The sequence below is a fragment of the Tyto alba genome, unplaced genomic scaffold, assembly GCF_018691265.1.
Source record: "Tyto alba isolate M040663 unplaced genomic scaffold, T.alba_DEE_v4.0 Super-Scaffold_32, whole genome shotgun sequence".
NCBI lineage: Eukaryota > Metazoa > Chordata > Aves > Strigiformes > Tytonidae > Tyto > Tyto alba.
In genome coordinates, this window is record NW_024881307.1 from 8,057,471 (window position 1) to 8,080,923 (window position 23,453).

The 23,453-nt window shown below is 49.5% G+C and overlaps 3 protein-coding genes across 6 annotated transcripts; 2 read left to right on the plus strand and 1 right to left on the minus strand.

Moving 5' to 3' along the window:
• The first annotated feature begins 68 nt into the window (after positions 1–68).
• On the plus strand, positions 69–9,604 carry TMPRSS5 (transmembrane serine protease 5). Its single transcript, XM_042800506.1, has 10 exons — positions 69–296; positions 627–740; positions 945–988; positions 1,118–1,280; positions 1,392–1,570; positions 1,943–2,041; positions 2,348–2,490; positions 2,854–3,006; positions 3,199–3,256; positions 9,500–9,604. Exons 1-9 carry the CDS (start codon positions 151–153, stop codon positions 3,205–3,207), a joined length of 1,050 nt encoding a protein of 349 aa, XP_042656440.1. The 5' UTR covers positions 69–150; the 3' UTR covers positions 3,208–3,256; positions 9,500–9,604.
• Positions 3,333–17,410, minus strand: ZW10 (zw10 kinetochore protein). Of its 2 annotated transcripts, XM_033005242.2 has the most exons (17): positions 17,257–17,410; positions 16,848–16,982; positions 15,918–16,019; positions 15,646–15,723; positions 15,362–15,521; positions 14,242–14,391; positions 13,360–13,551; positions 12,530–12,693; positions 11,567–11,749; positions 10,856–11,094; positions 9,804–9,875; positions 8,915–9,084; positions 8,164–8,294; positions 7,513–7,644; positions 6,271–6,473; positions 5,166–5,282; positions 3,333–4,408 (listed from the first exon to the last, which is right to left on the minus strand). In XM_033005242.2, exons 1-17 carry the CDS (start codon positions 17,371–17,373, stop codon positions 4,399–4,401), a joined length of 2,355 nt encoding a protein of 784 aa, XP_032861133.2. In that variant the 5' UTR covers positions 17,374–17,410; the 3' UTR covers positions 3,333–4,398. The 2 variants fall into 2 exon arrangements, with proteins under 2 accessions (XP_032861133.2, XP_032861212.2); XM_033005321.2 differs by having other exon boundaries at positions 3,333–5,282.
• LOC104362679 (T-cell surface glycoprotein CD3 gamma chain) lies at positions 16,968–20,918 on the plus strand. Of its 3 annotated transcripts, XM_033005626.2 has the most exons (6): positions 16,968–17,044; positions 18,528–18,682; positions 18,968–19,177; positions 19,684–19,815; positions 20,223–20,266; positions 20,608–20,918. In XM_033005626.2, exons 2-6 carry the CDS (start codon positions 18,628–18,630, stop codon positions 20,668–20,670), a joined length of 504 nt encoding a protein of 167 aa, XP_032861517.1. In that variant the 5' UTR covers positions 16,968–17,044; positions 18,528–18,627; the 3' UTR covers positions 20,671–20,918. The 3 variants fall into 3 exon arrangements, with proteins under 3 accessions (XP_032861517.1, XP_032861445.2, XP_032861578.1); XM_033005554.2 differs by lacking the exons at positions 16,968–17,044; positions 18,528–18,682 and adding an exon at positions 17,575–17,898; XM_033005687.2 differs by lacking the exon at positions 16,968–17,044 and having other exon boundaries at positions 17,954–18,682.
• Positions 20,919–23,453: the final 2,535 nt, after the last annotated feature.

The following is a 23,453-nucleotide window of genomic DNA, read 5'->3' on the forward strand; positions in this document are numbered from 1 at the left end:
TTCATGCATAGTTTCTAATTGCTTCAAATGCTTTTTTTTCTGGGATTTTTTTGGGGGGGGGGTTTCAGTTTAGGTGTGCCTGACCGTCCACTGTGCTGGCCCTGCACAAAATGCTGTAAAGAAGGGAACTTGAAGGTTGTCCTTAATGGAATGACTTTAGTATCTTTCAGAATAAACATGGTAAGCTCCTTGCTGGAAGCGCGGGTAGAAGGCCATCCTGGCTGGCTCCTGACATGCCACGAGCTCTGGAGCCTCTCCCTGGGCACCCTGCTCTGCCGGCAGCTTGGCTATCTCAGGTGGGCATGGCCGAGGTGGCTGGTTTGACCCCTACTCTCCGTTTGCCGAGGGGGATAATCTTGGCAAAATCAGGTGCTTGAAGATTGGGAGGTTTGTCAGGGCAGCAGTTCCAGATCGTAGAGCTCCTTAGTGGATGCAGGGCAGAAAACAGGGCTCGGGCTGGTGTGGGGAGCTGCGAGAAGAGCTGTAGATTGTTTCTGCCCAGAAGGTTCACTCCTGCCTGCCAGAGCGGCAGGACCGTGGACCATTGTTCCCATGGCAGGGTTACGTTCCTGATCCCCTGGAAGGTCCCCAGCCCCTTCCTGGGACACTTACTGTTGTTCCTGCAGAATGACCCATCAGAAAGGAGTGAACCTGAAGGATGTCAAGGTGAATGACACGCAGGAGTTTCTTCAGGTGAGACCCCACCAGGAAGGCAGCCTGGAAGACATGTGGCAGGTCAGGTAAGGGCAACTCTGGGGGAAGCAGAGTTTGCTGGCGGGGCTGAAACAGAGGCCTTTTTTTCCAGGCTTAAGAACACAAAAAACTGTCCTGGGTTTGTGCAGTGAGCAGCCCCTTTGGGGACTGCTTCAGCTGCTCTGAAGCTCTCTGGTGCCCCAGTGATTTTGGGTCATGTGTATTCTGACTGAAGGCTTATTTCCTCCCAGGAGCAGCTGTGATTCAGGTCAAATTGTGGCTCTGAAATGCTCAGGTAAGTGCCTCTCTCCTCTTCTACGACCCCGAGATCTCCTCCTGCATCTAGCAGTGTCTTCGCTCCCGCTTCCCTTGCCCTCTGGCACCTGGAGCTTCTCCTAAGGCGTGCTCCCCGGCTGCCTTGCAGAGTGCGGGCTGCGCCCCGGCGCTGCACGGGTGGTTGGGGGGACGGACGTGCCGCCGGGCCGCTGGCCCTGGCAGGTCAGCGTGTACCACGGCTCCCAGCACCACTGCGGAGGCTCCGTGCTGGCACGGGAATGGATCGTGACGGCGGCTCACTGCGTGCACAGGTACCGCCGGGCTCTCCCGTGCCCAGCCTCGGAGGGGCTGTGTATCTGCTCTGACCCCCGGCTTTGATGTTTGTTGCCCTACAGTAAGCGGCACGCTGTATTTCTGTTCAGTTACAGGTGGCTTCAAGCCTCTGCCTGGCTGGTTTTCGCAGGCGTTATCACCCATGGCTCGATCAAGCAGGAGGCTGGAGTATCAGTAAAGAAAATAATTTACCACCCGCTTTATAATGACAGTAGCCTCGACTATGACATTGCTCTGATGAAGCTCCAAGTCCCTCTGAATTTCACAGGTAAGATGCTGTTGCGATGTGGTTGTGTCCTCCTCCCACCTGTGGAGTTGTCTGACTTGTCCCACGACTAACAGATGGCCAAATCCCAGCCTCTTCTGAACCTGCCGTGTCAGAGCAGCTCTCTATGGCTCTCCAGCCTGGCGCCTGGGAGGCAGCAGGCACAGCAGCACGGTGTTTTGAATTATGCCAGAGCTGTGAATTCCTGGGAAGGTGGCTGTGAGAGCAGAAGTCTCCAGAGCACCTGGCGCCAGAGCCTTTCACTTCAACGTGCCAGGCTGATAGCTCCGCAGCCCCTGCCTGGCTGCTCGTGCTCAGCACGGCCCAAAGCTGTCCCTGCTTGCCTGGCACTTACCCCTGTCGCCTTCCTACCAGATGCCATCCGTGCTGTGTGTCTGCCACCCTCCCACCAGGACCTCTTCCAGGGCACGCAGTGTTGGGTCTCCGGCTGGGGCTATACCAGCCCAGCCCAAGGTAAGCTCCCATCTTGCCCCGGCCACTCAGCACTGACTGGAGGCTTTCCCCTTGCTCCCCACTGGCCCTGTCCAGCCCCTTCCATGCCACGGGTGGTCTTGCAAATGCCCCTCCTGTCTTCATTCCGCCCCTGCTCCAGCAGCTCTGCACCTCACACCCACCGCTCCTGTGGGCCTGGCCATATTTGATCCAATAACGTAATCCTGTTTTTCACGTCTTCTGATTTCTCCATCTTGTGCCTGGGTCTGCCCCTCTTGCTCCCTGCAGATCTCGTTTCCCTCTTGGCTTCCGTTTCTCCCTCCGCAGCGCAGGTTACCGAGACGCTGAAGGAAGCACTCGTTCCCCTGATCGGTACCAGGAGGTGCAATAGCTCGTGCGTGTACGCAGGCGAGCTCACTGCCAGGATGCTCTGTGCCGGCTACCTGCATGGGAAAATAGATGCGTGCCAGGTAACGGGGGGGAGGGAGCGGTGCCGGCTGAGCACGCGTAGCAGGTGTGCAAGGGACGTTGTACGTCCCGGTTACGCTCCAGCGAACGCTGGGCTTTGTGGCGAGAGCCTGTAGTAAACCGTCTGTGCAGGGTAGCGCTGGGCCCGTCGCAGCGTGGAGCCTGCGGTGCCCTGCTGCATCGACGTCAGGCTGAGACCCGGCTGCCTTTCCAAAAGGCACACGGAAACCTTGCGGGGAGGCGCACGCTGCTGCTTGTACCTGCGTCTCGAGCTCCTTGCACGGCTGGTGGGAGAAGGCAGCCTGATCTGCAGCCCCACTGCCGGGGGGCAGAGCTGCCTCGCTAGCCCTTGCTCTGCCGCGCAGGGTGACAGCGGGGGCCCCCTCGTTTGCCAGGACGCCTTGGCGTGGCGCTTGGTCGGCATCGTGAGCTGGGGCCAGGGCTGCGCGGAACCCAACCACCCCGGGGTTTACACCAACGTGGCTCAGCTGCTGCCATGGATTCATCACATCACTGAGGTAAGCTGGAGCAAGCAAAGGCGCGTGTTCAGCCTCACCTACAGCCCTGCATGCCGCATAGACAAATCCCACTGCTAGCATCCCGGTTTAACTCTTCCCTTCACCACCCTATGCTCACCCTTGACACACGAACCTCTGGGACAACCTCTTTTATGGTACTGATTCTTAGGTTTTTGTGGGTTTTTTGACTAGATCTACTAGAAATAAGGCAAGGAGACTTCACAGAGCAACACTTTGCCTCTTCCACCTAGTAAGTGAAGAACGGGACTGATTTGTACTGTGTTACTATAACCCTAACAGAATCCCAGACAACACCAGCAAGCATGCTCAGTATAAATAGTTTATTAAAGAAAATAGCAAATGACATTTCTATGAACAGTCCATGAGAGAAGTGTTTGGTTGTTTTGTGTGTTGTGGTTTTTTGTTTGGTTTTTTTTTTTTCAAAATATGTGGGGTTTTTTTATTGTAAAGGGGAAGGGGATCCCATGAGATACAAGTGTTGTGGGAACACTCAGCCTTCAGATAAATTCCTTGGAGGGGAAGAAAAGAAAAAGCTGGTTTCAAGTGGCAGCCAGATTTCACTTCAGTATTTCCCTTCCTGGCTGCATTCCCATGTGCTGGACTCGGTCTAACTGCCAATCTGACAGCATTTGCCCCTGCCCTATGCCGGTCGAAGCCAGAAACAGAGGGGTCTCCTCAGCCCCTGCCACGGCTGTGCCCGACTGACCCGGCAGGCACAATGGCCATTCAGTTCTGGAATGACTTAGGTGCAACGTGAAAGCCAGCTGTGATTCAGGCCCTGCACAAATGCTTGGAAATGTCAACAGAAGTCAGACAAAAGTGCAAATGAAAAGGGCACAACAGTCGATAACACGTTAAAAAACTAAGCTCTGTCCTCAAAACTTGGAAGCACTACATGGTGTGAAATACTTTGTTCCATGTGTGCAACTGGCACATCTTGGCCTCTGGGCTATGTTTTAATGCTCTTGGTGAGCTTTTCAATTAAAATAAAAGTACATTTCTCAAAGTCTCAGACATAGTCTTTTGGAACTTAAAAGATAATGCTATGAGTGCACACTTCATTCCCTTTTTGTATTTATTTACATTTCTCACTGTATTCTTAAAGGGCAGAAAACTTACTGCCAGAAAACAACAGATGCCAGACCTACCTAATTCACACATAAAGGTAAAGGAAGGAGCCAAACTGGTTTCTACAGTTGGTAAAGTGAGATTGAAAAATTCCAAGTCAGTTTTAAGGTATCTTCCATGGGAAATAAAGCCATGAGGAATTTTGTCACTTGTGCAAAATCCAGTGACTTGATGAACAGTTCACTCGGAACGGGATCTCCTCTCCCCTCATCCCCCTAAATTTTCACTCTTGAGGTCTGCTCTTCAGGGAAACCTGAGGTGGCAAAGAGCAAGGTTTGGCACTTAAGCATTCTTAGAAGGATATCAAAAGCTATCAAAGTCTGTGGGTTTCATACGTAATTTGCAGGGCCAGAAGAGGTAAGACATAAAGGGGCTACGTGCCCCATGATGTAAAACTGCATAGATAAGATTTGCTATTGAGAAATACAAATCCCTTTATGGGATCCTTAAGTGAGCAAGCTTGAGATGATGTTATACAGTGCCTTGCTTGGGGCTCATCTGACAGAAGTATCTGCTCTCACAAAGAGATGTTGGATACAAGACTGGATTTATTTCCCTATGCCAGGCTTAACAGGAAGATGAAATCCTAGAGAATGGAAATTACCGAACCTCACAAAAAGCATCTCTTCTTCACCACGGCTGTATCCCCACCAGCTCATGAAGGAAAACATGGATCTGGGCAGAACGCCCTTGGGGGGAGCATGACAAAAGATCGAATTTTCAAGCCCAAACTCTGTCTGCCTGGCAGACAGAGCATAAGCAGTTAGTGTCCATTTGTTACCCACCTTTGCTTTTCTGGTCCCAGACTCACAGAGCCATCCTCTGTGCCCTACAAACATTGAGCTACAAAATGTTTCTTCTCCCTCAGTCAAGCCTCGAAGAAGCACTTACCTAATGCTAAGCTTTTTTATACCAGTACAAACAAGAAGGCTCAAATCCGAAAAACATTTGAAAGACTCAGTTTGCTCTTGCTTTATCACGAGATGCAACATGTAGGAGTAAATAGTTACTTAATTTTGGCCAGTGCTGCTGCTCGCCTTTCTGTGTTCTGGAACAAGGCTCGGATCAGACTCTTCACTTCAGCTGCCGAGAATTCAGCTGCAAGAGGCCCCTTTCCATCTGCCCACCTGCATGGGAGAGAAAGATCTTTCTTTAACCAAACTGCACCGAAATGTCATGTTAAAACAAGCCTTCTGAGCATGCGCTACAGTAGTAAATCTGAAGGCAAACAAACTGAGCTAGCAGCCTGTTGGCTGTATGCAACTTGAGTCCAGAATTAATTACCTAGGTATAAAAAGCAACAGGCTGGGAGGGGACTTTTGCATTCATTACAAACTCCACCTTTTCCTTCTCCAAAATAAGCCTAAAGCCTGTCTGGAAAATTCCCATTCACCTCCTAAACAACAGAAAAAATAGTAGTTTATGCCCGGGTGGAATTAGAACTGGGAAACTTTGGTGTCTAACAGTTCCAGCAGCACCAATGAGCAGGGCACAGAAAAGGAACTGCCTTCCCTATGTGCTTTCTCTGTGTCTGGACCTTTTGAGGAGAGTAATCTTTTCTTGCCATTTAGATGTACGTGTGAGGCAGCTGTGGACAGGGAATGTCTAGCTTCTGACAACTCATGCCAACTAAAGTAATAGAAGTAATTATGCAAATTCTCATGTATAATTCAGATGAATCCCCCCTGCAAGTTAGAAGAAGCAAGAAACAGCATCTAAAAAGCAGAGGCCAATCATGTGGAACGACAGCAGGAGCAAGGCACAGCTCACATCAAAAGCAGTAGGCGAAGTGCCAGGCTGCTTACTGTGAAATACTTTTGAACTTAGAGAAGCCAAGGGGGGATGCACGATCACTCTCTGGTTGGCTCTCCCACAGCACTTATTTTTTTACTGTTGCCTTTTCCTTTGCGGGAGGCAGCTGAATATACAAGCAAGCTTGAGATGGACAACAAACACGCAGCCAAGAAAGCCCCGGGAGCAGTTATCTGGTCCTTATTAACGGTGATTGCCTTTCGTCTGAACAGCCCCCTGCGTGCAGCGCCCTGCTGACGTCAGCCCACCTCCCTGCTACTGGGGTAAAGAACTAACTGAAAAGGAGGAAAGGAAGACACCTACTGATCTACTATTTCTTGGAGGTTGGCTTGCAAGATGATCATCAGCTCTTTGAACGTCATCCATTTCTGCACGTAGACTGGAACTTCCTCTTGGTATTTCTTATTTTTGTCTTCTTCGGGTAGCGGGGTGAACACTTGGGGTCCTTCCTCCACCATGGTCCTACAGAGGGAGTACAACCTATCTGCATCTTCTGCAGAGATATCCTAGAATTGAACAAAAGTTAACGGGGGAGCAGTTAGATATGTTTTTGGAGTGCCAAGTGGTAAGCGAAAGGAAAAAAATGGCGGCGCTGTGCGTGAAGATAAAAGCAGTGGTCTAGATAACGTTTAACATTCTCAAGCTAAAGTAACTTATTTCATTAATAGCTATGTCAGCAAGTTCTTGGCGAATGCCTCAGAACAACAGTTGTGCTTCTAAACAGCGTATCTTAATGCAATAGCAAGCATTTCACTGTGAAGCAGAGGTGTTACGGTGCTCTAAACAGTTTACAAGGAAATTGCTCAGGCGTTGCCAGCCCGATGAGGAAAGCCAAGCTTTCTGGCAGACAGAGCCTGAGCAACTGTCCTGTAAAGTAGCTGTTATGGGAAAAGAGGACTTCTTAGCCTAATGCACAGTGGGACGCTCTCTGCATGTAGACTATAACTAGAACAGATGCACTAATGTACTTCTGCCATTTGCTGTGAAAACATTTTTTTAATTAAGAAACGTAATAGGATAGTTATACTTGACCCAAGGTAACCCGACAAGCACTTAAACACAGTACTGGGAGTCAAATGGAGATTTAAACAGGTAAGATTTTCAGTTTGGAACGCCACAGGTATTTCGGCATCTGGTGCTTAGATTGGTTGGAGAGGCTCATTAGAGATGCACAGATTGAAAACATTATCAGAATAAACTGAGTCCGAGACGACAGTTAACTCCTGTGCCCTGGCCAAAGAGATCAATTCATAGAAACGTTTATAGTAGGAGTGACACATCTAAATCCAAATAAGATGAAATCGCAGCCAGTTCCCTGACTCTCCCCTTGACTTACAGTCATGGAATCACTGTAAGAGTATACGTGGTCTCAACTGGACGTAAGTTATTAGCATCTTCAACACTTCTGACAGATGGGACCACAACTACGATTTCTGTGAAAGATAACTCTTCCCCTGAAACCTGATCTGGGAAAGAACTTCTAGAGGTCACAAATGCTGGCTGTTGACACCAACTATGCCTGGCATGTCCATCTCAGGCAGATACCTCTAGGGCAGCAATCCTAGTGATGATCTCCATGAGAGCTGTGTTCAGTAAAGTCCCCATTGCCTTGCAGTATATGTTCACAGGAAGGACGTCTTGCCACACTTTTCCCAGTCTTTTCAACTGATGCAATACCTGGAAGATAAGTTATGTGTTATCTACATGTTATCAAAAAGAATATTAAGAGAGGAACCAAATGATAAGGTGACTGCATGTGGTCAGAAACCAGTCTGAAAGAAGAGAAAGGCAATGAAGTATCCTGCTATCTCATAGAGCAGACGTTCCTGGAAAAAAAATGCAACATTTTCAGTTTGCATTAAGGCTCATTAAAAGCATGACAGATCTTTGCCTTGAAAAATGAAAAACGTTATAAATGTACTACTAACAAAAGTTCAAGATTAAGAAGTTTTTCGCTTCCAACTTGGAGCAAGAGGAACTGAACTTGGCACACTTCAATTTTACAAAAAGACACAGCCTAGGAAAGGAAAAAAAAAAAAACAGCCAACCAAAAAATCATGCCAGAAAATTGTTGTTTTGAAAAGTTCCACTCTGCTGAAACACTGCACAGTTCTCAGGACTGAGATTACATACCGTACCTTCGCAAGGACATCATCTACAGACAATGGGCTATTTGGCTTTGCTTGCCTTGCTTACCTGCCTTATTGCTTTCTTTGCTGAAGAGTAATTTTCCTCATCATCCATATTAGAAAAATTCCGGGCACTTGACAACCTCTCCAGGATTTCTTCTTTCTGCACTCGCATCTGGGCCAGGAAACACTCCATCCCTTTAGGAGCAAAAACAAACAGAGAGAAGCAATTAAGCAATTACTAAATTTGCTCTGCCAATTGAGACACTGTAAGTGCTGAACAATGAACTTGCTATATTGTTTTATTTGTAAAGGAATTCCCAGTCTCTAAACAGTCCCACAGAGCAAATTTAACCAGGCCTAGTCACGGATTCAGTAAGCTCCTGCACAGCTTGAATTGCCGCAACACTTTTGAAAAAGAGCTGAGTAGCAGAAGTCACTATGGATGACAGGCTCCTATTAAGCTCATACAAACTTATCTCAGAATTTGTTTCTATAGAACAAACTGAAGAAAGTATCAAAGGACTGAGCAGCAGATCCCAAAATATCTGCATGCCATGCTAGCAAATGAACTCTTCCTGGAACTATGTGCTAGACAAGAAAAGTTGGGTTTCAAAGAGTCAGGCTCATTGCTTGAGTCCTAACACTGTCAGACTTCCCAATCTAGAAAATGTCCTTGCTACTTGTCCAAAGATCTTAAATAACAATCCACTGCTTGAGTCAGTAGACACACTTACATTAAATCACTCAGCAACAAATGCTAGGATTAATTACCGTGTCATGCATCAATATATTCCAATATCGAAAGGTAAAATTACCAAGTCTCCTAAAACCAGGTACCAGATCTACAAAAGTAGCTGCTCCATCACACAGGATGTTAGTCAGGTGATATTGGAACTGGTGTCCCAGGGTGAGCAAGTGGTGAGCAATGTACATGCAGTTGTTGTGGTGAATGGCTGCCAGCTGAGGTAATTTCTGAAGGTTCTCCCTGTCCCAGGAAGGAGGAAGAGAAAAGGAAAAAATGTATTTATTTAGACCTGGCTCTGTTAAACTGTCACGCCTACCCTAAAGAAACTCACAGTCTGTCTCAGATGTCTCAAGTAACTAGCTGTGGGCAACGTCTGATAAAGACATCAGTCACAATAGAAGCATTTAACCTCCTGTCACATCCACACAAGAACTTAACGGGAAAGGAGTTGTATGGCTAGTGAAAAGGCACTTCAGCGCCGGAACTGTCTGTTATAACCACCCTGCTTCTAGCAACAGACTTTCAAACAGGAAGATACTTTTGTTATAGCAAATATATGGTGAGGAAAAGAGAGAGAAGTGCTTTTCAGCGATACCCGAGTGTTCTCTGACAGATCTGTATACTTTCAATCTTCACTGCTGCTCTTTTTTTACAGGAAAAATGTAACGAAAAAGCTGTGCGTCAGACCTGGGGTGAAAGTTACGTGGCTGGATTCAAACACGACTGTTACAAGAACTGCAACTATCTCCTTGGTCCTAAGGCTGCCAACTCAGAACCTCTCATAGCACCTATTTTACAGCAGGTACGACTTAATTATAGATTAAGAGTACTAGCTTTTTGCTGCTGGAGGAAGCCCTTAGTAATCTCTGGCTGTGGAGGACAAACTGGGGACAAGCAGGGCTGTTTCAATAGTGTTCTCTCTCCAAACCAGCCCCTGGGTAATACACACACGCACTTACTTGTGGTATGTTGGCACTACATCATAGAACAGCTGGAATATATTCCGTACAGAGTAGAAGAGCTGTATACAGCTACAAGGAAAATAAGGTTCATGTTAGTCTGTCAGTGGAATTAACATCTTGTCCACAAGTGACCCCCAACCTTCTTCAAACAAGGTTTCATTAGTAGCGAAGTACTGGCACAAAGAGTCGATTGTCAGGATCAATTACAGCGATGTCAACAAAGGCAACGTTCTGGAAAATTCACAAAGGCTGTGATGTCCTTGTAAGTTCAGTGTGGAAAAGACAAGCTTCAGACCACGTGTCAGAAGGGAGATACGTGAAACCCCAGGAACAAAGGGGACAGTGTCCCTTCCCCACCAGGTGTGTGTAAAGAGTCAGCCCTCTCTGTGCCACCGTATGCTGAAGGGCATTCTCCTTCTTCAGGGTTGTGGTCTCCAGTTTTAAAAGCAGACTGTATGTCATTCCTCAAAACATTCAATTGTTTTCTCTGAAGCGCCCTGCCAGATGCAGAGCTGGAGTTCTCTGCTTTCACTCGGCACAAAGAAAGCAGGAACTCATCTCAGAGTGGGTGCTAGCACACTTATCATTTGATTTTAAAAAAAGAGATGGTTTTGATTTTTCTAAATGAGTGACAGTTAACGTACGATAAAACATGGAAGTGAGCACTGCAGTAGTGTTCCTCCCAACTAAAAGACTGAAGCCGTGAACTATGCTGTGCACAGTAAGGAGTTCACCACATTTTCACTGCTTTAACAGCTAAAATACAATAAAGTGTACCTGAATGTTGCCTGAAAACATAAGCCCAAAAGGCTGCCTAACCCAAGTATTGCAGGAAACAGTCTGCAGCTGTCCCTGCTGTCGCCTTTCACTGCAGAAACCCAGGGATGCCTCCCCCAGCCAAAACACAGACTAACTGTAATGACCGATTCTAATTTTTAAGTATCTTCTGTTCTCTTAAAGTTCTTTTAAGCTATTAACAGACATCTGTTGTTGCCAAAGGCAGTAAGTATCTGACACCCAAGAGTTACCCGCCGGTATGTAACTCCTACCACTGATTTGTGCTGGCTGTAGCTTCCAACAGTGTCTGATAAGCCAGCTCCATCAGTTTCTCCACTGACGAACTGATGCGGCACGTGGGCAGAGAAAACGTGTACCGACTCAGTTTAGTCTCATTCTCCAAATTCACCGTGTCGTTACACAGAAGTCTGGAAGCTTTTTGCGTTTTTAAGTGATCTCTTGCCCCAGGATCAGGAAGCTTTGGTAGGGCTATACAGGAATCAGGTGTGATCTAAGGGAAGAGAGAGGTATAATTTAGAGCCCACAGAAAGGAGACTGCAAGCTATAAAGCACCGAATGACAGATTGAAGACTCGGGATAAACACAAGGCTGCAGCACTCCCCTAAGACAGCTGGAAGTCTCCTGGCTTATGAATGACACAGCAGACCACGCAACAGTCCCCAGGGTGTTGCATGCCTAGAAGCAACTCTCAGTCATCCTCTAATTTTTCTTAGGCTTGTGAAACTAGCCAGAAAAGCCTATGCAAGCAAACTTCAAGTATTTTAGGAAACATCTTGTTAGTGAAATAACCCTCTAAAGCACTAATAAAAAAGGTTTTGAAACGGCTGTTTGCTGAGATCCCCAAATAATCAAGAGTATTCAGTGGTTGACAACAAAAAGGACTCAACAGTTCTAGACAAGCCTTCTTCAACAGCTAAGCTATTCTTCCACACAGAAAAACATTGTACTGCATCAACAGTCACCTTTACAGTATTGTGTATTTCTGAGGTCATCAGGTTTCTGGCTGCTACAATCACATCCTGGCACTTCTTGTTAGCAAAGTGGGAATTGACGTTTCGGGCATATTTCAGTAAATCGGTTGTTTCTCCTTTCAAAAACTGCATGTTCTTCAGGGCTTTTTCAAACTCCTCTGTGGATTTAATCACCTGAGAAGAGCAGACACATATCCCACATTAACACAGTTTCCTAAAGTCAAAGAACAAAATTAAGGTTGGGTATAAACTCTTCCACTCAGCTGGAAGCGAAGGATGAAACTAGGTTTTAGAGGACACGAACCCTCCAATAGCTTTGCAGCCATCTTTTGCCAACAGCTGGCTCAGCTAGGGGCCATGATCAAGCAGTAACGCACTGTTTGAACTGCAGGTTTGTCCCCCTTGACTGTGCTGGGAACCTAATTCAGAAACCAGAGGAGCAAGATGATCAAATTTCATTACACTGGACTACCTGGGGCAAAGGGGCAGGAAGGTTTATCCTACAGCTGCTTCTGATTGAAACAGCCCCCTCTCCAGGAAAAGGAGCTTTGGGCATTCCTCACTAGCAGTAAATTCTGGTTTATGTTTGTAGCTTTAAAAAAACATTGTGGCCTATGCAATAAACCCCTGTGATCATTAACTGTTAACAAAGACAAACAAAGCAATCGGTCCTCAGGAAGCAGCCAGCTGGGCAAGCAGCACTGCCACATCATCATCTTCAGCCTCTCACAGAGGCTCAGACAAGTGCCTTATATTGCAGACCGTGAAAGTCTCCAGGTCTTAGCTAAACACGCCCGGAGTTCCACAGACTTTGCACACTTTGCACGAGAGGAAACACAAGCCACAGCTTAACTGAGAGAAATACACAGTTCTACATGAGGAAAACAAGCTTTTTGGTAAAGCTGGTCATCTGACGTTTCCACCACATGGAGCTGAACGATGTTTGAGACCTACCTCTATATACTGCTCTAGTTTGCTGCTATGGGTTGGGATTGAATTCACCAGACAGTTCTGAATGAGGCAGTCTGACAACTCTTCCCATATCATATCACCTAGCAGTTCTGCAAGTGTAACTCTGCAATCCTTTTTATCTTCCATAGGCTGCTCAAGAGGCACATCTGAATTGAAGAGAACAGAAATGGATTTTAATACACCCACCTCCTGGACCAGAGCTTTCACCAGTTCATTCAGTCCTTCGTGTCAGAACAGCGTCTCTCAGCTGTTCCATAATCTTATAACAGAGGTATTCTTCTCATCCAGGCCACGTGCTGGGCCTGTGGAATTGCCCACCCGACCAAAAGACAACTGAATTTACGGGTAAAGCGAGCCTGCTTTCCCAACATGTTTATTTCATGAAATGCTAGCAAAGCCCAGGCCAGTTTCTAGCCAATGGAAGATCCTGCATGTGACCAGCCTGGCCGAGGGAACTCCCTGGATTGCATCATGATTTCCACCTTTTAGACCTGTGGCATGCAACGATCTTCAATGCAGTGGTCCATAGGAAAGAACATTTATCAAAAAATTAATTCCTTGATCCCTTTGAGACAAAATACTTTCCTCCTTCATCTTCCCAGCTCCGTGAATGCTGGCTCACCACTAAGTCCAGTTTGACAAGGTGCCAAGCTGTCCTACAGCATAGCCTAGCAAGTTAACATTAACAGCTGCTTAGACCTTACACGTAATCCAATACTGCTTGACAACCAGACATTCTAGAAAGCTTCCGCTCCAATTACACGAAGAAGGTATTGATCTCTGTCTAATTCCCAAAGGGAGAAACTACCTACTCAGCAGATATTTGTGGAGAACTTCAAAAACAAGCTTGATCTTGTCAAAAACATCCATAGGAGAGGAATAATCCAAGTTAGGCTCCTTGGCCTTAAAACGTAGGATGAACACATCTGACTGTTCCTCTGTGAATGGCTGAAGAGACGGGTATGAAATCAGTGGCTTCAGGATGTATTTCAGCAACAGCTGGCCTGAGAAACAAAAAAAAAAATATGCTTTCCAACAGCATGGAGGCAGGCAGTTTGCTCCAGTGAGGCCCAATCATAACCATTTTGGATGCAGAGATTTTTCGCGTGAAATGGAAGAAACACTCTCTTGATTAGCTGCATCAGGGAACAGCTAATGAGGTAAAACACCGGCTTTGGTTTCACTGAAGACCATGTTACTCATGTAAAACACATACAGAGGCCTAACAAAGAGCAGCATATTTAATGTCAAGTGAGAAAGAACTGGAGTGGCTGGAAGCATGAAACCCTGTCCTAGTATCTACTGTACTTCCCAATTTATTTTATCAACACCTGAGAATGCTGAAGTCCAGAGGCTGCCTGAAACCATCAGTCTCGCTCTTGGTAGATGAGGAGGCTGTAACTGGAAAAACTCTTTTAACATCGGACCATGAAATCACATAGATGCAGATCAAAACCATATACTAGGGTAAACTGACAGGAATGGATAATTAATTCCAGATAAATAATAGGATAATTTCCTATTAATAAGAACCAGAGGATTCACCTTGCACTCAGAAACACAAGCCAAGAAAGAAGTCTTCCAGTGTAGTGCTGAAGTGAACTGGATCTCAATATCCATCCTAAACCAAGACTGAACTCCCATCCACTCAGGCTACTAGAGCTATGTTTATCTGGATCCACGGTCTGTCTTACCAAAAATCTTAAGCTTGGTGTGCAGTTCTCCTAGGACAGCAAATGCCTGCAGCACAGAAGCAACAGGTGGGCCAGCAATCTCCTCCTCTTTTGATGGCACTGTGTGTAAGTGCAATTCTGAATGCACCACCGACTCCAGGCTGTTGCTTTCTAAAGAAAAAAGAAGAACCATCTCTCCATCAGAGTGCGGTCCAAGATAGAGCAGACCTGAGAAGCTACTGCATTCCTCAGGTGGCAGCTAAAGCAATGTTCTATCTCTCCTCGTTTCCACAAAACACAGTTCTTGCAAAAGAGCATGAGAAGAGCATACAAGGTTACAGTGTAGGACAACGGAATGAGAATCAGTATCTTACAATGATCCATAATTGTCATTTCAGTCACTTTGCAATTTAATGACATTTAGCGACAGTTGCTTTCCTCTCCCTTTCCCTTTTCTCTTTTTTTTCTTTTTTGACATTTCAAGCCAAATCCAAAGGAAAAGTTTTTTTTCTTTTCCGAAGGATAAGTTTGTGTTTCAGTGAAGAAGGCAATGTACAAACTCTTGAGCAGTCCTTGCAATTAGCTGCCTGCAACAAAAGTGGCAACCTGAAAACCTATCAGAGAAGGTAACAGTATCCTTAAAACGAGCCTAGTAGGGAAAGGTGTTCAGGCTGAACAAAAGTTTCAGAAAACTCTTCCAGCTCCTATGCCAAATTGGGTATTCAATAATAAGCAATAATAACCTGACATTTTTGCCCAGTTGATTTCCTCAGGAACAGAAGCTCTGCAGGAGAGCATCCCTTTTCTGATATTTCACAAGACTAAAAAAGTACTTAGAGGCTGGCAACTGGTTTGATCTCTGCTTCAACGTTTTCTAGGACATACCATAGATGAGGCCAATGAACCTTCAAAACTGTGTTTAAAATCTGCTGACTACACCAGATGGCTCGTGGCAGCACCTAAATACCCCAGGAGTGGAGTGACACCCAAAGAACACTGCCGCTCACAGGTTACGCGAATGGCAGAAAGGGCTCCTGAAACCAACCTCAGTTCCACAGTATTTCTTATCTTGCAGGTGCTTGAAACCAGGCGTTTCAAATAGTGAAGCAAAAATAGTGAAGCTAACTAGAATTGTGAGCACCTTTCGAAGGAGGAAGCTTCCATACAGCCAGCTTCTGCCATTCTTCTCCTAGATGATAGAGCATGTTTTGCGTCTGCACTGTGAGCTCTGTGCCTAGTGCTTTCAGGATCTTCAGCTCAAAGCCCTGGCGGGATTCCAGCATTTTCAGGCTGCTTCGTGCCTGGTGGTAAAGACGAAACACAAAACATGGGTAAGTGTTGCCCCTGCCAATGAAAAGCATCTTGTGAAATTTATTGAAAATATATATGAACGATATTTTCACATGCTTAAGGAGTCATTATTACCTTCTCCAGTTGCTGAGCTGCCGCAACATACTTCTTTTCCAGCAATGCACTATTGTATTCTTTAATAGCTGTATCAAACTGCAACAATCAGAGAGATTCATCTGTCACTGTATATCTGACATTAGACTACAATTTTTTAAGCAACGTGGCTAGACACAGGGGAGCTATAGACAGTTATCCAAAAGAGAAGCCCAGAATAATGCTGCAGGCTGAGGAAGAGAGAGGATGACTACTGCTTAATGATTTTAAGCCGCTCCCCCACCTCCCCTCACCTCCTGTAGCTTTTTCAGAATACTCAGAACCAGTGTGTCTCGCTCCAGCTGCTGCTTCAATTCAGTAAATTCGGCAACGGCAATGTTTAGATCTTGCTGAACCTAAAATAACAAATTTTTCAGTTCATTTACAGCAAGCAAATGTTACCAGACACATTTCCTCTTACAGATGATAACAATATGAGGTTTAAAGCATTTCTGTACTAGAATAATTTGGTGAGGAAGAAAAAAGCTCCATCCGTTTTATTCCTTGCTAGGAAGATCCTTATATTGGAAACCCTTACAAACTGGTTTCTCTTTCAATACGTTACAGGCTTTTTTAATGGCACCGTAAGGGAATTTAGTCTCAAAAGGCAGCCAAAAGGACTTCAGTGTTCCTTTAATACAGCCGTTTAAAATGCAAGAATGCCTGAACTTGCCAAAAGCTAATTCTCAATTAGCACAGCTACAGAAGCCCAGATGTTGAAATATTGGTCAGAGAAGCAAAAGCCAGAGAGTCAGTCTGCAACCCGGCCTGTGGGACCTGCTCCCGTTCTCCTTAAAGACTTCAGTGAAGGTGCACAGTTACGTTTAGGTTCCCATTCTGCCCGAAATCAGCGTGAGACCAACACCCCGCCAGCCCATTCCTGTGTCACGCCTTACTGGAATAGACTGATCCTTCTCTCCCGAAGGAGAGACGTGCAACGTGCTTTTCCAGCTGTCCAACGGGGCACAAGCCATGGCCAATCCCTTAATGACAGTGCCTTCTCACACCCCCGACGCGACACACACCCCTGTGGCGTGTGTCACCCCAAGGCGTTTTTTAGGGGTGAGGTCAGGCAGGGTTCTTAGCCAGCCCCCTCGCAACACACCAAGACGGGGCGGGGGGGGGGGGGGGGCCCTACAGGTTTGGGGTGAGGCCGAAGGGAAGGTGCAACACCGCGCCGTCACCTCGTTTTCAATCCCCGCTTTCAGCCGGTCGATGCTGCTGGACAGCCCGTCCACCTGCGACACCAGGTCCTCGGCACTCTGCATGCTGGGCAGGAACTCGTTATACTTCTTGTTGATCATGTTGCAGACCTCGCCCTAAGGAAGAGAGAGAGGGCGCTGGGGCACCGCCACCTCAGGGGGCCCTTCAAGGAGGAGAGGTGAGAGAGCCTGCAGGGGCTGGGGCACGCTGGCCTGGCCGAGCAGCCGGGCTGACAGGCGCGCTGGGGTGGGCGCCGCTGCCCCGCACCCCCGCAAAGAACGGCCGGGCAGCGGCGACGGGGGCAGCTCGGGGCCGCCATGCCCGCCCCTCCCCTCCCCTCCCCGGGGCGCTCCGCTTGCCCCCCGCCTCGCCCCCCGCTCCCGGCCCTGCCTTCAGCTCCTCGACGCGGCGGGAGAGCCGCCCGATGCGGGTGCCCAGGCCCTCCTTGTCGAGGCGGCCCGAGTGCGCCAGCACGGCCGCCACCAGCGAGCCCGCCGGCGCCGCCATGGCCGCGCTCCCGCTGCGCGGCGGGGCGGCGCCGGCGCGGCTGCCGCTACGGCGGCCGGCGTGCGGCAAACTTCCGCGGGGAGCCGCCCGTGGGTGCTGGGCGGGGGGGCGTGGCGTGGCTGTGGAGGGGACCTGCGTGTTTCTGGGGGGGGGGGGCTGCGGGGTGAGCGGTGACTGCTGGGGGGTTGTAGCAGCGGGGGGGTCCGCGGCTGCAGGGCGTCTGTGGGTGCTGGGGGTCCGCGGCCGCGCTGCCTTTCCACGGGTGTCATGGCTGGGGCGGCGAGGCAGGCCCAGGGCACCTCAGACATCCGCCGGCTGCTGGGGGAGGGAGGCTCCAGCCCCCGGCATCCGGTACCTGACAAAGATCTCGGGGCGAGCGGCGCGTCGTGGCGAGGAGCTCTCTCCACGTCCTCCACTCCGAGCGGGGCAAAGAGCCGCCACCGCTGCGTGCCATGGGCAGGGGAAGGGCCCTGGGCGCCTGGGCGCTCCTCGCCGGCCTGGCCGTGGCCAGCTGGGCTGTCCAAGGTGAGTCCCCGCGTGACAGTGGCTGCCCGTGGGCTGCTGCGGTGCTGTGCCGTGGCAGTGGGTCGCCGGCGGTGCCCAGCGGGCACTTGCCACGGCCCCTGCGAGCTGCCGCCCGTGCTGCTTCCACCGCAGCATCTCTGCGGCGGTGGGAGGGTGGCTGGGGAGCAGGGCCCCCGCGGCTTGCCGGGGTTTCCCATCGAGGCACCTTGACCGAGAGGTTCGTGAATGTCGGTGGGGAAAAGGGAGCGAAGCGGAGCACCGGCTCGCAAGGACGGGATCGCTCTGATGACTTGGCCTGCCCGAGAGCGTTGCTGTGACGGTGGAGCTGTGCGCGTTACTCCGTGGGTATCTGCGATTGCCCAAACCTGCCTTGCAAGGACAGAGCCTGTAACCTTGGACCTGGCAGAACCGCAGTGCTAGACCAAAGCAGCCATGGGCGTTGTGCCCGGCACAGATATGCAAGTGGGAGAGGCTGTGTTCCACTCCAGCACACAGCAAATAAGACAGGGAATTTACTCGTCATTTGAAGACTGGAGGTGATACCTTTGGGCCAAAGAAACAATTCCGTGTGGTTTTTTGCACGCTTTTCACTAAAAATGTTTTTTACTGTTGGGTAAAAACCCAAATAGGTTTTCGCCTCCCCATTTGGGCTCAGCTCCCGTCTCTGCTGCTGGAAGCGTTTCACTTTGAATGTGAAATCTCTCTTGTTGAAGTTGCACTTCGGTATCAATGCAATCTGTGTCCAAGACGATGGTCAAGTGCATACAGTCTGAATGGAGTCCAGGTAGATGTCTACTTCCAGTTAGTTTTCACTCTAACGGAATTTGGATCTCTAAACTACTCAGAGCTCCAGTAATGTAACCACCAGTTGAACACTGGACTACTTTTTTGCTGGGTAGTCTGCTTTTCCCAGAGTTTTTTGTTTGTGGTGCCCTTTCCACTGCTCAAGAGAGAGCCTAATGTGATGCTCTCTACACTAGCCGTCTCCACGAATGAGATCTCCGAGTTCTGTACCACTGCGAGGGTTGAGAACTCAGTGGTGAAGCTCTCTGCTCTATTTTTTTTACAGGGCAGAAAGTAACTGTGAAAGAAGTCAGTGGGAAGGTGTTCCTGCAATGTGTAATAGAAGGCCAACATCAAGTCCAGTGGCTGAAAGATAGTAATCCTGTAGGAAACACAACACAGCTGGACTTGGGTGCAGTTTACGATGATCCCAGAGGCATCTATACATGTAAAATGGAAAATGGAAAGCAAAGCACCCTCCAGGTGTACTATCGAAGTAAGTGTTGCAAACCTGGTTTCTAGAGCCAGGACTGTTTGGAGTTTTCACCCAAGCAAATTTTTGAGGGAACTACTAATTTCCCCCAGTTTGAGGGTGGTTCCACCAGTTTGCAAAGTCCTGACAGCTCCTGTGCTAGGTTGACCTTGGGAACAGCCAAGTTGCATGTTCCCCTGCATCTGGTGTCCCCAGGAGAGCTCTCCACCCTCATTTAGTGCCATAACCCGGCACTCATCCTGTCTTATTGCTAGCCGCTTGCTGGCCCTGCTGTGGCCTGCCCTGAGCGCTAGGGACACGTGGCAGCTTGCGCCACTGCCTTGGCTCACGCAGCAAGCCAAACTTAATCCCTGGTCTCTTTTGCCCTGGGACTGGAGCCTGCGTGGGCTGGCAGAGCTGGCTGAGTGCTTTGGGCTCAGACTGGCCCTAGCAGCAGGGCGAAGGTGGCCGAGGGGCAGGGTCTTGGTCATGGCCCTGCTTTCAGTGTCTGTGTCCTTTTGGGCTTCCAGTGTGCCAGAACTGCATCGAAGTGGACGCTCCCACCATCTCGGGGATCGTGATCGCAGATGTGGTCGCCACCGTCTTCCTGGCGGTTGCTGTGTATTGCATCACTGGCCAGGACAAGGGACGCATGTCACGAGGTGAGGGGAGAGACCTGCTGGCTGCCCGTGGGAGGGGACGGGAAGTGCCTGGGCATCTATGAGAGCTGCACGTACCTAGGGACTTTCCATCGCTGCCCACAGAGCCCAGGCAGCACAAGCTGCAGGCAGCAGCCAGCACACGGGATATCTAGGGTAGAACCCTTCCTGCCCCCAGCTCAGCTTCCCAGGAGAAGCCAGTGAATGCACAAGGTTAACCAAAACATCATCCCAGGGACAGCAGCTGTGACACGGGAATATCCGAGGCCTTCCAGGGCCTTTCCGCCAAGCCTCCCAGCAGAAGTAAAAGCAGAGAGCTGAAAACAGTCAGCTGCTTGGGTTCGTTTGCAAATGTTCACCGCGCCGCCCGTGACTCCCCTGATCCCTGACCACCTTCTTTCTTCATTTAGCTTCTGACAGGCAGAACCTAATTGCCAACGAGCAGCTCTACCAGGTAAGCGTGGGCGCGCACGAGTGTGTGTGTGTGTGTGTGTGTGTGCATGGGCTCCAGCCCCTATGTGTGGTGTGGGGCTGTGTGGTAGGACCAGTGTGGCCACGACAGCACAGCTGCTGGGGGATGCTCGATGCCTGAAGGCACTGAGCCGCATTGGGGGATTGCTCTCTGCTGGCGCATTCACAGCTGCCCTGTGCCTCTCACTCTCTGGGGTTGTCAAGCTCTGTGGGCAGGGAGGAAAAGCTTGCCAAAAGCTTGGCAGAGAGAGGGCTGGAGCAGCTTCCCCTGTATCCTCCCTCCCAGGGCTGGACAAACACGTCTCACCCGTTTTTATTTCCTAGCCCCTTGGTGAGCGGGACGATGGACAGTACAGCCGGCTGACACCTGCCAAGGCCCGCAAGTGAAGTGGGAAGATGCTGGAGCCTGTGACTCCACACCAGGAGTGATACTACAGCAAAGCCACCGCCAGTGCCCAAGCACACCGGTACCCTGCCCTGGCACTGCCTTTGTAAGCTCACTGCTGGCAGAAAACAGTGGGGTTTTGCTTAGAAACCCCTCCAGCTCTTGCCAGGATGGGCTGCTTGTAGCACTCTGTTCTTTCCATGACCTCTTGCGCTTTTGTATTCCTCTCATTAAAGATGAGCCCATCCCATAGCGTCCCTGCTCCTTCGGTTGTGTCAAGGCCTGAGGAGCCGTCCAGTTGCTGGGAAGGTGCACACTGGATGCGATCTGTCGGGATGCCTGCAGAGCCATGAGGCTCTTGCCTGACCCGGTAGGACGCTATCCTGCCAGTGCGGGCAGGTGCCCATGTCTGTGCCACCTCGCTATGCCAGAATCTAAAGGACATCTGGAGCTGTTGCTGAAGCTGAGGATGGGGGACCTCCTGAAGGGAGAGGGCTGCCACTCCTGACAGTAGCAGAGGCTTTGTCTCATTTAACTCCCCTTCCAGAATGGGCAGCAGGGGACACCAGGAGCACAGCGACACTCAGGAGGGTCAGTGTCACCCTTGCAAAATGCCTGTGTGCCTCAGTCCCCTGGACAGAGCTGAGGGGCTGGCAGGAAGGAGGACAGGAGGGCATTTCCTCTACACATGCAGGGCTTGGCATCTAGTCGCAGTCTCCAAACTGCGGAGGTTTGCTAGGTCCCTGGCACCCAACCAGCCTGCAAGATGCCTCAGTGCTTAGGGGAGTGAAGCATGAGCAGAGCAGCAAGAGGTGCTGGCTCCCCAGAAGAGCTCATGGGGGCTGGGCCCAAAGAGGAAATGGAAACAGCAGGTAGGAGGAAAACTGCAGCAGAGACTGTGCAAAACACGTGGCAGTAGAGTTGGCCCGGCAGCGAAGGCTGGAGGCAGTCCACACTTCCCACAACTCCGATGTTCTTGGGAGGCTCCCTGACTCTCCTCTGCCTCTGCAGCCCACCGGAGAGTGACTCACCTTTGTGACCAGGCATTGGCAACCCCTCTTACAGGCTCACTAGCCATCCCGGTGTGGCAAGTATAGGATGCAGTTGAGCAAACTTCAACCACCTTTCCAGACGCTGAGTAGTACCTGGTCTCCCCACACTAATCCAGCTCCTCCTGGTGAGGTCCCTGCTGCCCAGCTCTGAGTAGAAACAGCTGATATGGTCTGACTACGGCCAAAATGGGAGGCAGACAACAGGCAGGATCAGCTAGCAGTTAGAAACCTCAGAAACCAGGTCAGCCTCCATGTGCCAGTTGCACACACGTGTTTTCCTGCTTTTCTAAGAATCTGGGTGGCAGGCTTTAGAGGGCACCAGGCTGTGAAATGTAATGCGACTCAGTGGTGTAAGGTAAGCACCAAAAGAGTTCACGCTCAATAAAAACTGGCCACAAATCTGTGACACATCTGACATGGCAAACAACACATAGGCTGTGCAAAGCTGTGGGTGCACTTCATGTGCCCTTACAGGAATCGGTGTGTGATCAGCCTTGTGGACAGTGAATGAGAAAAGGACCTGTTTCCCTACAGTGTCAGCTCTTTATGTGACAACGTTTTGCTCTTCACAGTAGCAGAATAATGTCTCAGTGGCTTTTCCACTCTAACCTACTTCAGTGAAGGGTGAGCCCGATATAGCCATTGCAGGTAGAACATGTCAACACCTGCCTCTGGTCTGCAAAGTCATCTGAGTAGGACCTTATAAAAAAAAGTGACCAGCAGACTACTTAGTTCGTAGTACTTTCATCACCAGATCTCAAAGCAATGAGCAAAGGTGACTAACCACACCCAAAGAGCAGGAGAAACCAAAGAGCAGGAGCAGAGGGGGCCAGTATGCTCTGCACAAATTGAAGACACAGCAGGGGCAACATTTACAACTCATCTGTTTGTGAGAGGCTCCTCAGCACCTCACCCTTGGGAGGACAAAGAAATGTTTCTGTAGTGCAGGTAAGCACAGAGGCAGAGAGGTGTTGCCACTGGATGGATGCTGCTCTCGCTGTGAGAAGGGGAGAGTGGGATGGCACTGGCTGGGGCAAACACGCAGCAGCCCCATGAATGGTGGCAGAAGCACCAGGGTGTAGCTGGAAGCAAAGTTTAGACCTTGTACACACAGAGTGGGTCAAGTTTCTCACATCCCATTTGTGTCAGTAGGCTGTATGGCTGGGCTGAGCAAGCGTCCCTGGAGCAGTAATGTTTTGCAGAAGCTGAGAACACGGCCCAGAGTGGTTTTAGCGCTGCCAGAGGTTAGTGCTCTTTGTATCTTGCTATCTCCCTCCGAGATGTTTAGCGCCTTGTACGGTAAACCCAGCTGTGCTGCCTTTAAAACCACATCCTGCAGGGTAAGCACAGCAATCTGCAGCATGAAACTTGCTGGGTGTTGATCTCCTCATGCTGAAACTCAGGGGTTAAACCACCCCCAGCCCCCATCACTGCTGCTGTTTCCTTTCTTCAGAGCTCTTGTTCCTGCTCTGAAGAGCAACAGAAATGGGGCACACTCAGCCAGTGTTAGACCAGAAACATTCCCAGGCATCACTTAAGCTACTACACGTTCCATTGCTGCTGCTTATGAAACCACAGCTTTTAAAATCAGGCAGATTTAAAATCTGTGTGTTGAGTGCACAGGACATCCGCTCTTTCACTTGCCCCCAGACAGCAGCCCCAGACCCACTCCCCAGCTCCTCTTCACCCCTGCCCTGCTCTCCTAGGCACAGCAGTGCATTTCTGTATGTGCA